The 19,772-nt window shown below is 43.5% G+C and overlaps 1 protein-coding gene across 1 annotated transcript; it reads left to right on the forward strand.

The window, feature by feature from the left end:
* Positions 1-3,647: 3,647 nt before the first annotated feature.
* Positions 3,648-8,821, forward strand: LOC119953644 (zinc finger and BTB domain-containing protein 18.2-like). Its single transcript, XM_038778120.1, has 2 exons — positions 3,648-3,875; positions 5,123-8,821. Exon 2 carries the CDS (start codon positions 5,137-5,139, stop codon positions 6,559-6,561), a length of 1,425 nt encoding a protein of 474 aa, XP_038634048.1. The 5' UTR covers positions 3,648-3,875; positions 5,123-5,136; the 3' UTR covers positions 6,562-8,821.
* The last annotated feature ends 10,951 nt before the right edge of the window (positions 8,822-19,772 follow it).

The following is a 19,772-nucleotide window of genomic DNA, read 5'->3' on the forward strand; positions in this document are numbered from 1 at the left end:
GGTATTTCTGTTTGTTCATATTTATGTCTGACTCATATATATCTTTACATCTGACTATTTGAGCCTTATAGTTACAATTCTTGCTTACAGTACCTGGTTCAAGATTGAATTGTTTTGCCTAGAAGAGAATGATGCACATGTAAGTTTGTGAACATGGCCAGCACATCCAAAGATGTGCAGGTTAGGTGGATTGGCCATGCTAATTGCCTCTTAGTGCCCAAAGATATGCAGGTTAGGTGAGGTTGTGCGATTAATTGTGAGGGTGGGGGAGTGAGTCTAAGTAGGATGCTCTTTCAGGGGGTTGGTTCAAACTTGATGGGCTAAATGGCCTCCTTCTGCGCTGTCAGAATTCGATGATTCTATCTCTCTGAGCAGTTAAATACTAAATGCTGCAAGTCAAACCAAAGTGATGTGAGACTATCCCGTCTAGAAATCACACATCAACGCTCTCTGAATTCAGGTAAGGCCCTGACTCCAGGGGCAGAATTCTGAGATCCTGATAGGGGCTAGCACAGAGGCCAGCAGGCACAAAAATAGCGTTGCCAATCAGCGTGCTGATTCCAAGGCTCCATGCTACCCAGGCTATTTCTGGAGGTACAGTGGGGTGTGACAAAGCTGCACACCCTCAAGTGGTGAGTTAGCAATTGAGCTTATTAAAGGCCATCACGTTTCACGACAGCGTGAACAGGTCCCGGGCACGACCTATTCTGGGCCACACAGGGAGCCAGCACGGCGCTGGAGTGGTTCACGCCACTCCAGCGTCCCTACATGGCGTGAAATGGGAGCCGCGCCAAGCCGTGCATGCGTAGTTGTCGCAGCTCATTCCTACGCATGTGCAGTTGGGCCGCGCCATCCTGCGCATGCACGGGAAACTTCTTATGCGCGCCGGCCCCTCACCAACATGGCGCCGGTGTTCTGGGGCCGGCCGCGGAAGGAGGTAGGCTCGGGGGGGAGGGAGAGGCCGGCCCGCCGATCGGTTGGCCCCGTTCTCAGGCCAGACCCTATCGGATGCCCTCCCCCGGTGAAGGAGCCCCCCCCCCCCAGCATTCCTGCCCAGTTCCCGCCGGCAGCCACCAGGGGTGGACGGCGCCGGTGGAAACCTGTCGTGTTGGAGCAGCCCATCCAGGCCAGAGAATCGCCGCTCGCCCTCCGAGCAGCCCGGCGCAATTCGCGCGGCGCTGGTTTAGGGGGGGGTGGGAGAATCGCGTGCGGGGGTCGGAGTGGCATGATTCATGCGGCACCCCGGCAATTCTCCCACCCGGCGTGGGTGTGGAGAATAGCGCCCCTATTGTTGGAGGCTGACTGGGATTTTCCTGTTGGCCTCCAGGTCTCCGCAAACAGCAGGAGACGATACAGCTGCCTGGAAGCAGCTGACCTGTGGCAGACTGGGCACGGCAGCACTCCAAGCAGGTTTAGATGTCCTTTATGCCTGTCTGGGTTTCTAGCTTCAGCAGCAGGCCATCCTGTGGAGGTTTCCCCTCTATATTAGTGGCCAGGTTGCAAAGGCTTTTTTTTCATTTAAAAGTTGAGTAAGCTGGAAAAGGAAGTAATTTCATTTTGAAGCACCCTCTATCTCGCTTACCTGTCATGACATCCTGCTGCTGCTTTCAAACTGGCACGCATCCTTCAGCTTTGAAAGCCCACCCACTGTCCTTAATTGGACCATTAATTCAAAAAGTCACAAATGAGTGACTGTTCCCCACACACTGTGAGTTTTAGTCCGCTCCCCCCCCCCCCCCCCCCCCCTTCCCCATTTGACTCTGGCAGCAGGGTCCTGAGGCTCTCAGGGAAAATTCTGCCCCAGATTTATAGTACAATGTTAATGGCTTCGGCTTCGTAATTTGTAGCAAATCAAAATGATGCCACCAGATTCAAGTTTTCCTTCTGGTGTGCACCTGCTTAAGAACATAAGAAATAGGAGCAGAATTAAGTGATATGATCCCACAAGCCTGCTCCACTACTCAGGAAGATCATTACTGATCTTCTACCCCAACTCCACCTTTCTGCACTGTTCCCATATCCCTGAAATTCAAACTCATTCCACAGGAAAGTATTCGAATGTGGATGTTGTGGTCGATTTTGCAATTGTAATCTCATTAAGAGTCCTTTAATAAAATGCTTTATTGTGCCATGGAGAGATAAGAGATTAGTTTTAATTTGTGAATTTTGGTTCGCACGGCTGCCTTACGGCACCAGAGACCTGGGTTCAATTCCGGACTTGGGTGACTGTGTGTGTGGAGTTTGCACGCTCTCCCCGTGTCTGTGTGGGTTTCTTCCTAGTGCTCCGGTCTCCTCCCATAGTCCAAAAGATGTGCACGTTTGGTAGATTGGCCAATCTAATAGCCCCTTAGTGTACAAATATGTGAGGGTTAGGTTGAGGCGTTATTGGGATAGAGCAGGGGAGCGGGCTTGGGTGGAATGCTGTTTCAGAGGGTCGGTGCAGACGTGATGGGCTGAATGGCCACCTTGTGCAATATGTGGATTCTATGATTTTCCATGTGGAGGTTGGTTCTACTTTTGAGTTGCAATGACTGTAGCTATGTAAGCAAACATTGCACATTGCAAGCTTCCACAAATAGCATTTATTTTGGACAGAGTTGGTTGTGGACAAATATTGGCCTGGAACTGGGAGAACAAGATGCTTTTCTTTAAATAGTGCCATGGGGGCTTTCACTGAACAAGGGACAAGTCCCCTTGACTTGGCGGCACAGCAATAATGGGAGAGAGACATTGGGAAACTAAAAATGCCAACAGAAGTGTAACAAAAAGGGGGGGGGGGGGCATGGCAGCACAGTGGTTAGCACAGTTGCTTCACAGCTCCAGGATCCCAGGTTCGATTCACGGCTTGGGTCACTGTCTGTGCGGAGTTTGCACTTTCTCCCAGTGTCTGCGTGGGTTCCCTCCCACAGTCCAAAAGATGTGCAGGTTAGGTGGATTGACCATGCTAAATTGCCCTTAGTGTCCAAACAAGGTTAGGTGGGGTTACTGGCTTACAGGGATAGATAGGGTGGAGGTGTGGGCTTAGGTAAGGTGCTCTTTCCAAGGGCTGGTGCAGACTCATGGGCCGAATGGCCTCCTTCTGCACTGTAAATTCTTTGATGAAGTGGGGAGCAACGATTAAAAGCGGCCATCCACAGTTCCCAATTTCCATTTTGCAGCCATTAATGTCGTCAATGGAGTGAAAAGGAAAAGACCCATATTCACATTTGACTGAAAACTTCCTAAGTCGTTTCACAGCATTCCTTTTGAGGTGCAGTGACAGTTGCTATGGAGGCAAAAACAAGAGTTAATTTTGTACATCACATGAAGGGGGGGGGGGGGGGGGGGTATTCTTTTGGCTGGTCTTAGTTGAGGGAATATATTGGCCTGGGGAAACTTGGGTGAACTTCTTACCTCTCTTTCACTGAACGAAGGAAGCACGAGTTAGAAAATGGCAATAATTGGACGATGGGTGTATCCCCTTCGAATAGAACGTGTGTAAATGTTGCTAATCCTCTACTGATCAGAGATATACAAGTGCTGAAAGTGAACTGTTTCTTTAAAAAATAAATCTGAATGCATTAACGTGCGGGGAGGCAGGGGGGATAGTTGAGCTGACAAGGGGAGGTTAGTAAACAAAAACCAGCAGCCATGCAGCGGGTGGAGGGAGAGCGAGCAATCCACTGGCTGCCGATTGACCTTAACCAGCGCTGCTCGATAGGTAAGTATCGCGAGAGCGGGCGGCCCAGACGAGTCCCAACACTCACCAACAGTTGGCTGCGCGGCCACTAACATCTGGGCCGCAGATGAAGGGACCACACGGTAGCTGCGCAGAGACTGGCCTCATGAGCGCTCGCCCCGGAGCCCACAGCCGCCTCACGAGTCCGCCTGTCCAGGTAAGTGGAACACCTGGAGCACTGCAGCGCGCGCCCCGGGCCAGGTACAAGCACAGGAGGCGCTGCTACTGCTGCTCGCTAATGCTCCCATTCTCCTTCCCTTACCCTCGCCCCGCTCCAAGTTTTGTTGTGGATCGGGGCTTTTTTTGTTGTTGCTTGAGGAGTTATGTGTGTCTGTGTTATTTTTCTCTCCCTTTCTTCCACTGCCTTTATCACTGCTGCCCCCCTAGGCCGAAGTAACAAGGTAGAGAGTTCACTCAAGACTTTATCATATTTTTTTTCTCTCTCTCTCTCTCTCTTCCCCCCCCCCCCCCCCCCCCCCCCCCAATCAATTTTTTTCAACTGGAGAGAAAGTTTTACGTTTCACCGTTTGTTTGTTTTTTTTTGTTTCTGGTGGGGTGAGAAAAGGATGTAAGATTGGAAATGTTGCTTTGTCGGACAATGGTGGTGCACTTACCCCCCCCCCCCCCCCCCCCAATTACTGGCTGCGAACTCGAGTTAAAGGAACATATGGCATTAGAGGAGCACAGCTGGAGGTAGCATTTCCATTGCCAGTGATGTCAGAGCAGCTGACTCTCCAGCTTGTTCCTGGAGTTAGTAAACCCAGCTTTTCTCTCTCTCTCTCTCTCTCTCTGTCTCTGCTTCGCCGCCACTTTCCCTCAGGATCCATTTCGGATTTACAACCGATTTAACTCGGTGGGTTTTGGGGTTGAGGGGGGTGGGTTTTGGGGTTGAGGGGGTAAGCCCCCTCCTCCTCCCCCCTCCTCCTCCCCCCCCCCCCCCCCCCCCCCCCCCCCCCAGCAGAAATGCTTCAAGAACATTGACGCTTTTCAGGGAGGAGTGAACCAAAAGGGGGCGTGAGAATTAAAGTTTTATTCCTTGTTGCTTGTGGTCAAGGTATTAACAGTAAACAGTTGTTTGCTCGCCACTCGAGCGATCACTGAATGGACGCTCCTTTTTTGTCATTCCTGAAGTGCCAAAGTTTGGGTCATTACTTGGGAAACTAATTGCTTTAAATGGTCGTTACTTAATTTGGCCTAATTGATAACATTTTTCTGACAGCTGTCGCGTTGCAGATGCCATCTGCACGAACGCTGGGTGCTCGTTACAAATTCGAACAGTCGTTAAGTTTATCAGCCTTTCGCAATTTTGGACTTGTTTTAAGACTGTCGATGGCGCAGTTTTAATTTCGGGGCACGCTGGCATTCCTTCTGTTTTGATTTCTGTTCGATTTTCGTGTTTTGCAGGTTATGAAGGAAGAATGGAGTTTCCAGACCATAGTCGGCAGTTGCTGCAGTGTCTGAGTCAGCAGCGTCACCAGGGTTTTCTCTGTGACTGTACTGTTCTAGTTGGAGACGTTCAGTTTAGAGCCCATCGTGCAGTACTTGCTTCATGCAGCATGTACTTCCATCTATTCTACAGGGACCAGCTGGACAAAAGAGACATTGTGCGTCTGAACAGTGACATTGTCACAGCTCCTGCCTTTGGCCTGCTTCTTGAATTCATGTATGAGGGAAAACTTCAGTTTAATAGTCTGCCCGTGGAAGATGTGCTAGCTGCAGCCAGCTACCTCCACATGTATAACATTGTGAAAGTCTGTAAGGGGAAATTGAAAGATAAAGAACTGTGTATGGATGAAAAAACAAATGGAAATGCACTTGGACCTGTCAAAGAAGAGAATTCTTCAGAAAGCGATGAACCAGCAGTGCGTAATTTTGACACACCAAACAAGAGAAATTGTACTGTTGTAGATTATAAAAAGCTCACAAACAGCGAAAAGATTAATGGACATTGTAGGGGCTTCTCTGATCTTGCAGGTATCAATTCTGTGTCTACAGACGCTGAATCCAGCAATGCAGCAGCTGGAAAAACAAAGTCCAGTGTCAATAGTTTCACAGGAGCTTTGCCTCAGAGAGACATTAACCATATCAAGGCCTCAGCTGATGTGGACTGTGCTCTAGATCTGTCTTTCAAGCCTGTGTCTGGAAGAGATTTATTTTACTCCCCCTATGTCTCTGGACAGCTGGCCTCCGACAGCCAGCAGCAGGGCACCGTGCCACTTGTTGGAGATCAACAGGAGTTGCTGTCAGACCAAGAGGACAGTGAAGAAATGGATCCTGCAAGCCAGAGTGGGAATTCTGCCAGTAGTATGCTAGCTGGATTTGGACCTGTGTTCCCAGGGAATGGTGTGACACATACTGAAGGGGTAGAGCATGAACGGGATGGGAGTGAGGATGACATGCCATCATCTGATATTACAAACACAAGGATGGTAATGTCGACAGGACATATTTTTATCTGCCCCCTCTGCAGCAAAGGCTTCCCAAGCCCTCATGTTCTTCAGCTTCACCTGAGCACCCACTTCAGGGAAAAAGATGGTCCTCGAGCCAAAATGCCTTCTGATGGCTCTATGCCCACCTGCTCACAGTGTGGGAAAACGTTTTCCTGCATGTACACACTAAAACGTCACGAACGAACTCACTCAGGTGAAAAACCTTACACCTGTGGTCAATGTGGAAAGAGCTTCCAGTACTCTCATAATCTCAGCCGTCACACAGTTGTGCACACCAGGGAGAAACCACATGCCTGCAAATGGTGCGAAAGACGATTTACGCAGTCGGGTGATCTGTACAGGCACATACGCAAGTTCCACTGTGGTCTTGTAAAGAGTATTGCTATTAGATAATGTTTGAATGTTTAGCAGCACATCTGAATATCGGCTTAAAATTAATGTTCATCTCTGGAAATCTTGCATGGTTTAGTTAAAGTGTAAAGAAACAAATTCCACTGCATGGCTTTCTTCCATAAAATGTGTGAAAAGAAGTCTGCTCTCAATATTTAAAACAAAATCTGTTAAGGCTGCAGTATTTCAATATTGTAATATTAACGATCCAATTATATTAAAGGAATGTCACAATTTATCTTAAAACAGCTGAAAAATTCAGATACCTCAGGTCCTTAGGTTTGTTTTTATTTCTCGTCTTCCCCATCACTTTGGATTTGACAGTGTACAAATTTGGCATAATCTCTGGATATTATTAACTGTCGCAGGATCTATCTTTTGCAATCATTCTTCATCAAATATAGTAGCCATATTTGAAAATCAATAATCAGCCCGCTAATTGATCAATACTGTGTTTTGCACACTAAAAGCTAGCTTTCAAAATGAAACTAATACTGGCAGTTGTTAAATGGCTAGCCAAATCTGTTAATACCTAAGCAAACATTCTTACTCCTTCTGAAATACAGTTTTACTGTACATAGTTACGCTTGACGGTATGACATTTTACTTAGCAACATGACCCAATACCATTCCAAATGAGAGGTAAATCAACCGTTATGCTTTGCAATGCAGTACTGCAGCTTTAACCTATGGATTTTGGATATGTGGTCTTACCTCCTGGAGAAATTCAGTCATGAAGTGTTGTATTTTTGTTGTTTGCTGTGATTGGAATATAGCACTAAGAACAACTACTAAATGTTATTGCTTTCTCCTGATTAAACTTGATACTGTATTTATAGCATTTTGATGGTTTGGGATGGAGTGGGGTTTTTTTTGTTAAAGGCTGAATTTTTAGAAAATTAATTTTGAACTATTTCATAGAACTTTAATCTTCAAATAGAATGAACTTTTTTATGTTGATGCAGCAAATGGGTAATTTTATGAAGATTTGAGTTCTATGACAAAAGATTCAAAAACAGCAATTACTACTGATAATGTTTAGAGTTTTCTTATTTAACTGCATAAATCTTGTGTTCTCAAAAAAACTTGTTTATTATTGTTAATGGGAATTTCTTTTCAGTAATGTGTTCCCTGATCATTATTTGGTATTACTGAATCATACTGGAACAAAAAAGAAAAGGTTTTGAAGAAGTAAAATGTGAATTCAATTTCTTAAAAAAAAATTGAAGATCAAAAACCACTCATTTAATGTATATTTTTTAAAAAACTTGTATTGCACACTTGAAAATATTTATGTTGCACTCTGGGTTTTCTTGGGTTTTTAAAAATTCAATTTACCATATCTGCTTAATAAGCAGATTCGAGGAAAATTTAAACTGGAGACTAGTCATCTAACAAAATATAAACAGGTAAGGTCTGTAAAAGTTTTGTATAATCAGAAACATTTTATTTATAGTTTTTTGTGATCTTTACAAAGTTGCTGTTTATAAATCCTATCCTTGAAATTTATTAATGGAGAGTTTTATAGTAAGAATGTAGCAGAGCCGTTAGAAAGGAGTCTAATTTTTTTTTTACAAAACTTATTGCATTTTTATAGGAAAATGTTTCCTTGTCTAAATTTTAACAATAGTGTTCTGTATGGTCTATAGAAGACAATCGGAAAGTGAAGGGTGATTGTTTTTAAAAATTAAACCTGTTAGCGCTTATTCAGCAAGGTGTCTTTTAATATTTTTTTTGGCCACTGTTTCAGTGTGTTGTAAAACTGTGACAATCGTGACTAGACTTTTTTTAGTTTTAGCAAAATCTAAAAAAATCAAGTATATTAAGATTCCTAATTTTGTGTGCTTATGTATTTTTGTTAATGGCAAAGTCTAAATGCCTGTATATTTTGTGAAGACGTGCCTTCATATTATTACCTCATTCAGTGGATTAAATAACCCGTGCACGGTTGCAACTTGTTCAGAAAATTGAACAACTCTTATTAAAAGAACTGACGTTTACTTGTGCGTGTATTTTTTTAAATGATGGAAGATAAGCTAATTACATTGAATGTGGGATGTTAGAAGTGAAAGGTTGGAACTCGAATACCATCATTGTGCTTTTTACAGTTTTGGATTTGTTTTATCCAGTGCCTTGCTGGAAAGTGACCCTGATGAATTTTTAAGTTCCAGGGTTACGACTTTTATTGGAATGTTGTTTTTCATGATTTTTGGCATGTTTCTTTAAATCTATCTCGAGAATAAACATAGGCTGTTGCACCAGTGATAGAGCCTTCTCGTTGTTTTGCATTTGTGAAATATCTGTAACACTTAAAATGTACTGCTTCAGTTTTAACTTCTATGGCAATGCTCCTCTGCCTAATATAATACAGTGCTGATAAGGCACCTACAACTTGTACTCATTTTAAAATCCTTTCGGTAGTTCATTTGCTATATTCACAGGTATGCAATTATTCTTGAGTAGCAAGTTTTAATAAAAATAACCCAAATTTGGAGCCATACAAAAACCATTTTAGATTGCACTTTAATAGTCATTGTTTTTCCTATTAGTGAGGTACCATGGTGCCATTCTAGTAGAGATTTATTGAGCGGTTGTACCAGCAATACCCAAGAGAATACAGTGAAATATTAGCACAGTTACTGTTATCTGCATGTATGTATGCTGAACTGCCTTCTTGTTAATCACACACTGCTGCATCTGGCATGGTGGAGGTTAGCAATGACCTTTTTTATTAAGAAAACTTTCTATATGTACACCATTCATTAATGGCCCATCCTTGTCTACACAAAGGCACAAATAAACATTTGCCTCAAGTTATTGACCAAACCTTTTCTAATATGAACTTCGTACTCTATGCATTAGATGCACCACAGAACAGAAATTCATGCGGAACTTTTTCTGCATGATTTGGTTGTGGATTAGAATAAAATATTGCAGTGGCTTATGTAAATTCTGATCTCATTGTCATCCCCACCAAAATAAAGTTGGTCACAATTGAATTATGGATTAATGTGCAACCTGAGACTCTTTAATGACAAACAAATGCAAGAACTATTCTGACTTTTTTGGGACAAGTCCATTTGACAAGTTAAGCTACAATTTATAATTCACCTACCAGGGTATACTGTTGGCTGGAAGAACAGGGAGGTGAGCGGTTGGTGAAGATTAAGAGAAGTGGGCAGGGGAGCTGTGAGGAATGAAACTGGGAACTATGGAGTGAGGCGCTACGAAGGGTAAATGCGACCTCTGTGCGCAAGGATGAGTCTGATACAGTTCACGGTTGTACACATGGTTCATATGATGCGGGCAAATATGAGTGGGTTCTTTCATTGGGTGGCAGATGAGTTTGAAAAGTGTGGGCGGGGACCAGTGAATATGTTAATGCACATATGTTCTGGGGCTGCAAAAAGTTGGAGAGATTCTGGGTGGCAGCGTTCGCTGCACTAGCAAGGATAATGGGGGAGGAGGTTGAGCCGGATCCTTTGGTGGTGAGATTTGGGATATCGGAGAAGCCGGAGCTGATGGAAGGGAGGAAGGGCGATGTTGTATCTGTGTTTGAACCTTTTCACATACGTTTGTAATAAAATACGTTTTATAATTCACTTACCAGACCTATAAAAATGCAACCTAAAATTAAAACTGCTTATCGATATTATTAGCAAATATAATTAATGCATTTGCATTATTTTCTGGATGTTCAAAAGTACCTAACTGAAGCAGTTTGGAAGCATAAGCCACTGTTGTAAAGCTTCAGCCAACGTGCGTACAGAAATGCCCCACAGTCATGTGGTAAAGGACCAGATAATCTATTTTTGTGATATTGGTTGAAGAATAAGAGAATTCCCCTGATCTTTGAATGGTGCCATGTGATCTTAGTGTTCAACTGAAAGGGAAGACAGAGCCTTGGTTTAATATCCCATCTATCTGAAAGACATCTCTAGCAATGTTGAAGTATAAGGCAAGACTGTGCTCATACCTCTGGAATGGTATTTGAACCTATTATTTCTGACTGACTTAATGCTATACTATTCTTTAAAATAAATGTAACTTTTTGGCTTCTTTGTGTCATTAGAATAGTGTGCAAGCTGTGGCTATTTGCCAATTTTTCCTCCTATCTCTGGATATGTGTTTCCTAAGTGAGATTAAAGGGGACTTGTGATTGTAACTCTTTATATTTTTGAAGCAACAGCACTTTGCACCAACAGTACTCTGCACCAATGTGTTGCACTGGTGCCTAATTTTAAGCTTCCTAGTACATTTCAAATACATTCCATGCTGAATTATATGAGGCAAAATATTAGGTGAGATGGGTTTCTGAAAAGTAGCCTTGTAAATATTACTGCAGCAGATCACACTTGATGCTTTTCCAAGGGTCCGAATAAGCTGCTTGTTGTTTTAGTCAGTAGGTTCATATACATTTTTGTTGTCAAAATGCAATATTTGTCCCGGATCACTTTCAGGAAAAAGTAATGTTTTAAAGCTAATTTCATAACCTTGCAGCCAATTTTAATGTTCTTGTCTATGGAACATAATTGTTACTTCAATAATACATCCTGGTGATGTACTGTTAATTGAACACACAGAACCATAGAATTCCTACAGTGCAGATAGAGGCCATTTGGCTCATCGAGTTTGCACTTACCTCTGAAAGAGCCCTATTCCCATAACCCCACCTAACATGCACATCTTTGTGGCTAACCACTGTGCCGCTCATACCTCTGGAGTGATACCCCCTGAAAGAACCCACTCATACTTGCCTGCTTCATATGAACCCTGTGTACAACCTTGAACTGTATCAGACTCATCCTTGCGCATGGAGGTCGCATTTACCCTTCGTAACGCCTCACTCCATACTTCCCACTTCTCATTAATCTTCACCAACCGCTCATCTCCCTGTTCTCTCAGCCAACTGTATTAGGAGTGGGAAACAAATGCTGGCCTATCCTGCAAAGCCTACATTCTTTGAATGAATAAAACAAAAATAATAAAGCTAAGAACTTTTATTCAAAAGAACCATACTTGCTCAAACTTGTTTAAACCAAAATTTTCCTGATTTAACTCCAGATTATAGTTCCTAGAGCTACAAGGTATCTATAAATTGTGCCTTAATTCCAATTTTGGGATGCTGCTAGAAGTGAGTTGATTTACTAGTTAAAATTTAAAATTAATATTTCTAAGACACAATAAATGCAAGATCATTTGTGATTTTGGATATGTGTTCAGAAGCTATTGCCTTTATTGTGTTTTGTTACAGGACAGCTGTGTTGTGTTCTAAATAAATGTATTCTGATGTAAACCAGATAATTTCATGTATTTGCATTTACGCTTTGAAGTTAAGTATAACTTTCCAGCCCACCATTCGTTAATTTAATCTATTGGCTTTCTTATTAAGAAAATAATTGTTCAATTTAAACCTTTTTTTTGTAGAATGGTATTCATTTATCTTAGAACTATGATGTTTTCCAGCATCAATTTTCCTAACAACTGACCCTGACTCTTCTACATATAGGTTTAACTGGATCTTGACTGCATTAATAGATGCTGGGGGTCCTGTGGTGACAAGAGAATTGCATCTGTCAGTAAGAGTGCAGAAGCAAGAAATGAGCATCTTTGCCATTTCAGGACAGTATTCATAGTTGTCATGGAGACATCCCTGGCCAAGAGCACACCCTCTGAAGGAATAGTTAAAGATTAGACAGAGACTGTAAGAATTGGAAATAAATCAAATTGGTAGGTGTGCTTTTTGGCCAACATAAATAACTAAGTGAACTAAAAACTTTAAAGTTCTGCGCCTATCAGGTAGGTTGTAATCTCACTGACCTGTGGTTATGACTGGTGTAACACCACCACCTAGTGGTAATTCTGCCTTTCTTAATGCAGCATTTGGGTAAATAAGGTGTTTTGTTTAGGTTGTTGTAATAAATTAGCATAATACATTCAGGTTTAAGGCTGTGGTAATTAAAGTCTTTAATGATGAAACATAACACTTATAGAAATTAGTTTCACTGAATATTTATTAAGCTGTTGAGGTCTCAAATTCCCAATGCAGCTTTTCATTGTGATTTACATTTAAATTAAGTATTGTCAGTGTTTGCTAAAGGAATTGTAACTCAAGTCTTTCTAAACGGCTCCAGTGTATTAATGTCTGGATCGCAATCTGCAAAAAGGCTAATTAAAACTATTATATTGATTTATACTTCACTAATCAATCATAATGCAATATCATAGTGCCTCAGTTGGAGTTAATTTTGGCTTTGCCTTTAAATTTAGAGCCACTATATTCTCAAATTGTACCTTGAATTTTGCCCTTTCTGTGCAACCCTTTTTGTAATGATCTTCTAAAAGACAGTCATTTGCTAACTCACTCCTACTTTAGCCTTTGAATGTTCCCATAATAACTATTAATGGTTCTCTTGACTAATCCTCATTCTGACTGTGCACCTAGTCATGAAGTTGCTGTCACTAATGAATGTCCGTCGCTGACTTATAATGAGCAATGTCCTCTTCTAATTCCTATGCAACTCATTACGCACATTTTCTTTTGGTGTTAATGGTGATCTGAGCATGAATTGTGCAACTACAGGATAGAAAAACCTCCTAAGGCACCTTCCTGAAGCACAGTCAGAAAAAGACAGCTGCTGGGTCATGGAACACCCACCCTTCTCTTCAACTCTCTTTTTTGAAAGCCCGGATTGAATCTGCCTCCACCACCCCCATGCAATGCATTTTGTATAATAACCACTTGCTCTATTTAACGTTTTTTATCATGTCGCCTTTGATCTTTTGCCAATCACCTTTGCTAATCTGTTTCCTAGTTCTTAGCCCCCTCCGAAAAGAGGGAACAATTTATCTCTATATTCACACTGTCTAGACCCCACAGGCCTTTGAACACCTTTCTCCGAACTTCTCTCAACTCCGAACGTCTCTCAACCTTCTCTAGGGAGAATAACCCCAACTTCTCCAATCCATCCAAGTAACTCCAATCCCTCATTCCTTTGAATCCTTCCCCAAAGTCTTTTCTGCCCCCTCTATAAAGCCTTCAAATCAGCCTGGTTCTCGCTTGTACCATCAATCTGATATCCGCCATAGGTACTTTTCTGTTTCATCTTACTCTTTACCTTCTCTACCATCCAGGGAACTCTGCCTTTGTTTGCCCTATCTTTCTCTCATCGGAATGTATTTCGACGGGACCCGAAAAGCCCCAAGTTGCCACATTCCGGCGCCCGTTCAGGTACACAGGGAGAATTCAGAATGTCCAAATTATCAGCACGTCTTTCGGGACTTGTGGGAGGAAACCGGAGCACCCGAAGGAAACCCACGCAGACATGGGAAGAACGTGCAGACTCTGCACAGACAGTGACCCAAGCCAGGAATTGAACCTGGGATCTTGGTGCTGTGAAGCAACAGTGCAACCCACTGTGCTACCATGCTGCCCTACTAAAAGTCGTAACGGAGGAGAGGGTTGTGCAGAAGCCTGGGGTAAGAGTTCTAGTGTGTAGCCGAGGAAGTCTGTTTCAACCAGAGAGTGGCTGCGGAGAGTTTGAGATGTGTGGTGATGGTATGGAATTCATTGGCAGTTCCAAAGACAGTGGTTCCTTTTTATTTTCCTCCAATGTTTAGTTGAAGAAACTTGCTTCTCATCCAAGCTTGTAGGTCAGACATACACTCCGATAGCACAGAGGCAGTGGAGGGGTCGAGAGAGATGGTGGTGGAGGTTACAGTATTCTTTTCAGTAAAGTGTGATGAAATGGACTTGAAGCACTTTTCCCAGTGACTTGTAAAGGTTTTCATTAATTCAATGCTTCAACTTAAAATAAGAAATATAATGTCATAAAAACAGTTAAATATTTTGAATTTTAATAAATCGAGTAGCATATGCTGCTTGAGGGTGCTGGAAGTTCTCCAGAAATGCAAAGTTTGTAAATTTAGTTTTTACTTGTGTCCAGCCTGCCCAACATATTTTTTAAATTACTCTTTAGAATTTCTTGACTAGCTTTGTACATGTTATGGGCATTAGAATAGATAGTGTATGGAAAGAGCTGGCACAGTGGTTAGCACTGCTGCCTCACAGTACCAGGTACCCTAGTTCAATGCTGCCCTTGGGTGACTGTGTGGAGGTTTGCACTTTTCCCCCCATGTCTTCATAGGTTTCCTCCAGGTGCTCCAGTTTCCTCCCACAGTCCAAAGATGTGCAGGTTAGGTGGATTAGCCATGCTAAATTGCTCTTCAAGTGTCCAGCGATGTGCAGGTTAGGATGAGGTGGACAGGGGAGTGGATATGGGTGGGTGTCCTTTCAGACAGTCGTGCAGACTCAATGGGCTGAATGGCCTCTTCTGTACTGTAGGGAGTCTAAGATATATATGTGCTCTATTGTTGGATATTCCTCTATTTAGAACATTTAATCAGAGAAAATGCTGGAAAATCTCTGCAGGTCTGGCAGCATCTGTAGAGAGAGAAAAGAGCTAACGTTCCAGATGACCCTCTGCCAAAGCTATAAGACAAGAGAAAGTGGGAAACATTTATACTGTGAAGTGAGAATGAAAGACGAGTCATAGCCACAGAAACACAGGGAAACTGGGTGCTTATAGCCATAGAAACCACCCAGGGAAACGGGGTTCTTATAGCCACAGAAACCATGGGGAAAGAGTGCTAATGGAGAGAACAAAAGGTGTCAAAGGCAACACAGCAGATAAACTGACATCAGAGGGTAAACTGTGACAGATATATATGTGGGGAAAGGGAGAAAGCAAAGGGAAGAAAGAACATAAGAACATAAGAACTAGGAGCAGGAGTAGGCTATCTGGCCCCTCGAGCCTGCTCCGCCATTCAATTAGATCATGGCTGATCTTTTGTGGACTCAGCTCCACTTTCCGACCCGAACACCATAACCCTTAATCCCTTTATTCTTCAAAAAACTTAATCCCTTTATTCTTCAAAAAACTATCTATCTTTACCTTAAAAACATGTAATGAAGGAGCCTCAACTGCTTCACTGGGCAAGGAATTTCATAGATTCACAACCCTTTGGGTGAAGAAGTTCCTCCTAAACTCAGTCCTAAATCTACTTCCCCTTATTTTGAGGCTATGTCCCCTAGTTCTGCTGTCACCCGCCAGTGGAAACAACCTGCCCGCATCTATCCTATCTATTCCCTTCATAATTTTAAATGTTTCTATAAGATCCCCCCCTCATCCTTCTAAATTCCAACGAGTACACTCCCAGTCTACTCAACCTCTCCTCATAATCCAACCCCTTCAGCTCTGGGATTAACCTAGTGAATCTCCTCTGCACACCCTAGGTAAGGGTAAGGAAAGGTGGATAAGATGGGGGGGGGGGGGGGGAATGAAATATATATAAAGAAAGTCAAGAGAGAAAGAAATGGTAAGAGACAGTTAAAATTAAATGGAATGAAAACAATGGGTCGAGATGGGGTAGAGCTAATCATCTGAAATTGTTGGATTCAGTGTTGACACCAGAAGGCTGTCGCGTGCCTCACCGTACGATGAGGTGTTGTTCCTCCAGTTTGCGTTGAGCTTCACTGGAACATTGCAGCAGGCCAAGGACAGGCATGGGAACAGGTTCTGGTGTTAAAATAGCAAGCAACAGGAAGGTCAGGGTCCTGAATGTGCACAGACCAAAGGTGCTCAGCAAAGCGATCACCCAATCTGCGTTTGGTCTCTCCGATATAGAGGAGACCACATTGGGAGCCACAGAAACCACAAGGAAAGAGTGCTAATGGCAGTCCCCAGAGAGAACAAAAGATGTGAAAGGCCAAACAACTGAGAAACTAACATCAGAGGGTAAACTGTGACAGATGTAGATGTGGGGGGAGGGGAAGGGGGAAGCAAAGGGGAGAAAGGGTAAGGAAAGGTGGATAAGATGGGGGGGGTGAAATATATATAAAGAAAGACAACATCCTTTAATGTTGGCTATTCCTCATTGATGTGCATTTCCATGTCTTTTTCTCGCCCCTTTTATTTCAACTTTATCTTGCATCCATTGTCTCACATGTGAGACTAAAAACCCAATCATGATCTGGGATGGTATTTCATTTTCATAGAATCAAAGAATCCCTACAGTGCAGAAGGTGGCCATTTGGCCCATTAAGTCTGCACCAGACCTTGGAAAAGGCACCCAACTTAAGGCCATGCCTCCACTCTATCCCAGTAACCCCACCTAATCTTCTGGACACAAAGGAGCAATTTAGCTTGGTCAATCCACCTAACTTTCACATCTTTAGATGCAAGTTAAACAGCTTCACAGCTCCTAGGTCCCAGGATTGATTCCTGGCTTGAGTCACTGTCTGTGTGGAGTCTGCATGTTCTCCCTGTGTCTGCGTGGGTTTTCTCCGGGTGTTCCGGTTTCCTCCCACAAGTCCCGAAAAGAATGTGCTGTTAGGTAAATTGGATATTCTGAATTCTCCCTCTGTGTACCCGAACAGATGCCGGAATGTGGTTGATGTGTTATCTGTGTTGGTCTAACATCGACTGCAACTGGATGCAGCAAAACGAGAAACAGGCTTCCGACACAGGAGATGGTCCAACACTGTTTTATTGAACCTGTTGATTGCTGTACATTATCTGCTGTGGGTTGACACTCTAGTAACCTAACGGATAACCTCCTACTGGCTTGACCAGACTAGCTCTCTATCACATGGTGATAATGTTCATTGGCCTGTGCACTGCAACTATCTCCCTGGCCGTGTCCTGTGAGAGAGGGAGAGCCTTAATGCCCTGTGGGCTTTATAGTGGTGGTGTCCTGTCTGGTGATTGGTTGTTCTGTGTCATGTGTGTTCATTGGTTATCCTGTGTGTCAATCACTGCCTGTCTGCATCTCACGATATACATGAGCGGATATTATGACAGTGGTGACTAGGGGCTTTTCACAGTAACTTCATTGCAGTGTTAATGTAAGCCTACAATAAAGATTATTATTATTATTATGTGTGCGCAAACTATCTGCACTTCTCAGAGCTAACAGTTCTTTATTCTGAGTGCCATACACCCTCCGTTTCCCTACATGAAGTACATTTCATTATAGAGTTTGTTTGAACCACTGAAATCTCTCCGTTAATCCATACTGTGGGTTTATACTCTTCCGCATGCTGTGGCGACAGTGGTTTAGGGTAACTTGCTCTTCAGTTTTCCCTTCCTACCCCAGAGGCAGATTAGTTTGGAGTCTTTGGTAAAAGGCTGAAGCTTTACTATTTGAAGGGACACTAGAATAAATCCACACGCTATATTTCTCATATTATCGATCACAAATGTTAAAATAATTTTAAAAGTACACTGGAGCGAAGCTGGCAACCTAAGCAACACAACTTGCCATTGGGCTGGCTGTTGGCTCAGTGCCTTATTTAAATTACTGCTCTTGAAGATGCTCAACGTCACGTCTTTAAATACCTTGCCTACAACAATACCTCCGAGGTGCCAAAAAATTGATTATTTTTCTTCAGAGGCTTTCCCTGCCTGTGCCTGGTGCAATTCTATCTTCACCCAGGGGTAGAACTGTCAGGATTGTAGTCTCCTTACAGCTGCTGTTAATGCCACTATGTGATCCGATACAGAACAGCACTTGTGTATTCAAGATTCTGCCAGCTTTTGCTGCCCTTGAAATGGAGCCACTCCATTTCTTCAGAGTGCTCCATCTGTCAGCTCAGCTGAGACCTGGCAAACTCACCCAATGAAGACAGATGCATTTGGATGCAACTGTGGTCCTCTGATGGAGATCCAAACTCAAGCTACTGGGATGTGGGCTTCATTAAAGCCTCCAGTATATATTTAAAATTATTTTAAAAATATTTTTAATTTGATATCGCCACTGGAGGCTCCTGATTATGCCACAACGATTTTCTTTTTTTTAAATGCATTTTATTACCAACATGTATCAAAATAGGTTACAACACATAAACACCCTGTGAAACATACTTCCCAACAATCAACTATACAGTCTGTATAACTTTCCCCCCCTTTTTCGCCTCCCCCTCCCCACGATGAACAGCTCCTCAAACATGGTCACAAAAATCCCCCACCTTTGAAAATAAAATGAAATGAAAATCGCTTATTGTCACAAGTAGGCGTCAAATGAAGTTACTGTGAAAAGCCCCTAGTCGCCACATTCCGGCTCCAGTTCGGGGAGGCTGGTACGGGAATTGAACCGTGCTGCTGGCCTGCTTTCAAAGCCAGCGATTTAGCCGTGTGCTAAACCAGCCCCTTTTCTCAAACCCCCCCCCCCCCCCCCCCTCCCCTCCCCCTGCAGAGCCCCTTAACTCCTATTTTATCTTCTCCAACCGCAGGAAGTCGTACAGGTCACCCAACCAAGCTGCTACCCCAAGTGGCGATGCCGACTGCCACTCCAGTAAAATTCACCGCTCTGCAATCAGAGAGGCGAAGGCAACGACATCAGCCTTTCTCCTCTCCATGAGCTCTGGCTTCTCTGAGACCCCAAATATCGCCACCAAAAGAGTCCGGGTCCATCTCCTCCTCCACTATCCCGACCAAGACCATGAACACTCCAGCCCGGAACCTTCCGAATTTTTCGCAACCCCAAAACATGTGCGCGTGATTTGCTGGCCCCAGCCCACACCTCTCACACTTATCTGCTACCCCCTGAAAGAACCCACCCATTCTCGCCCAAGTCATACGCACCCTGTGCACCACCTTAAACTGTATCAGGCTCATCCTTGCCATAGGAGGTCCCGTTTACCCTTCGCAGTGCCTCACTCCATACCCAACTCCGCTTCCCATTTCTCCTTGATCTTCACCACTCGCTTGCCCCCCTACCCCCCCCCCCCCCCCCCCCCCCCCCCCAAGCCACTTGTATATATCCTCAATTCTTTCTTCCCCTTGCACACCTGAAAACAGCAGCCGTTCCAGCAGGGTGTATCCTGGCAAACTAGGGTACCCCTTCCAGACCTTTGAGTAAAGTCCCTAACCTGCAGATACCTGAAATCACTCCCCCTTGGCAGCTCTACCCTCTCCCTTAGCTCCTCAAGACTGATGAACCCTTCCTCCAAATACAGATCCCTCACCTTGGCCAGCATCCCCCCCACCCCCCACCCCCCCGGCTCAAACCCATGATTCTTGCACAGCGGCGTTATGCCACAATAATTTTCATGGATAATACTTCAAGGTGTGCAAAAAGATTCACTGATAAATGTTCTTTGTAGTGCTAGTAAAATTGTAAATTCTTAACGTGAATGGCTTATTTTCTCAGCA

Source organism: Scyliorhinus canicula, chromosome 2, assembly GCF_902713615.1.
Source record: "Scyliorhinus canicula chromosome 2, sScyCan1.1, whole genome shotgun sequence".
NCBI lineage: Eukaryota > Metazoa > Chordata > Chondrichthyes > Carcharhiniformes > Scyliorhinidae > Scyliorhinus > Scyliorhinus canicula.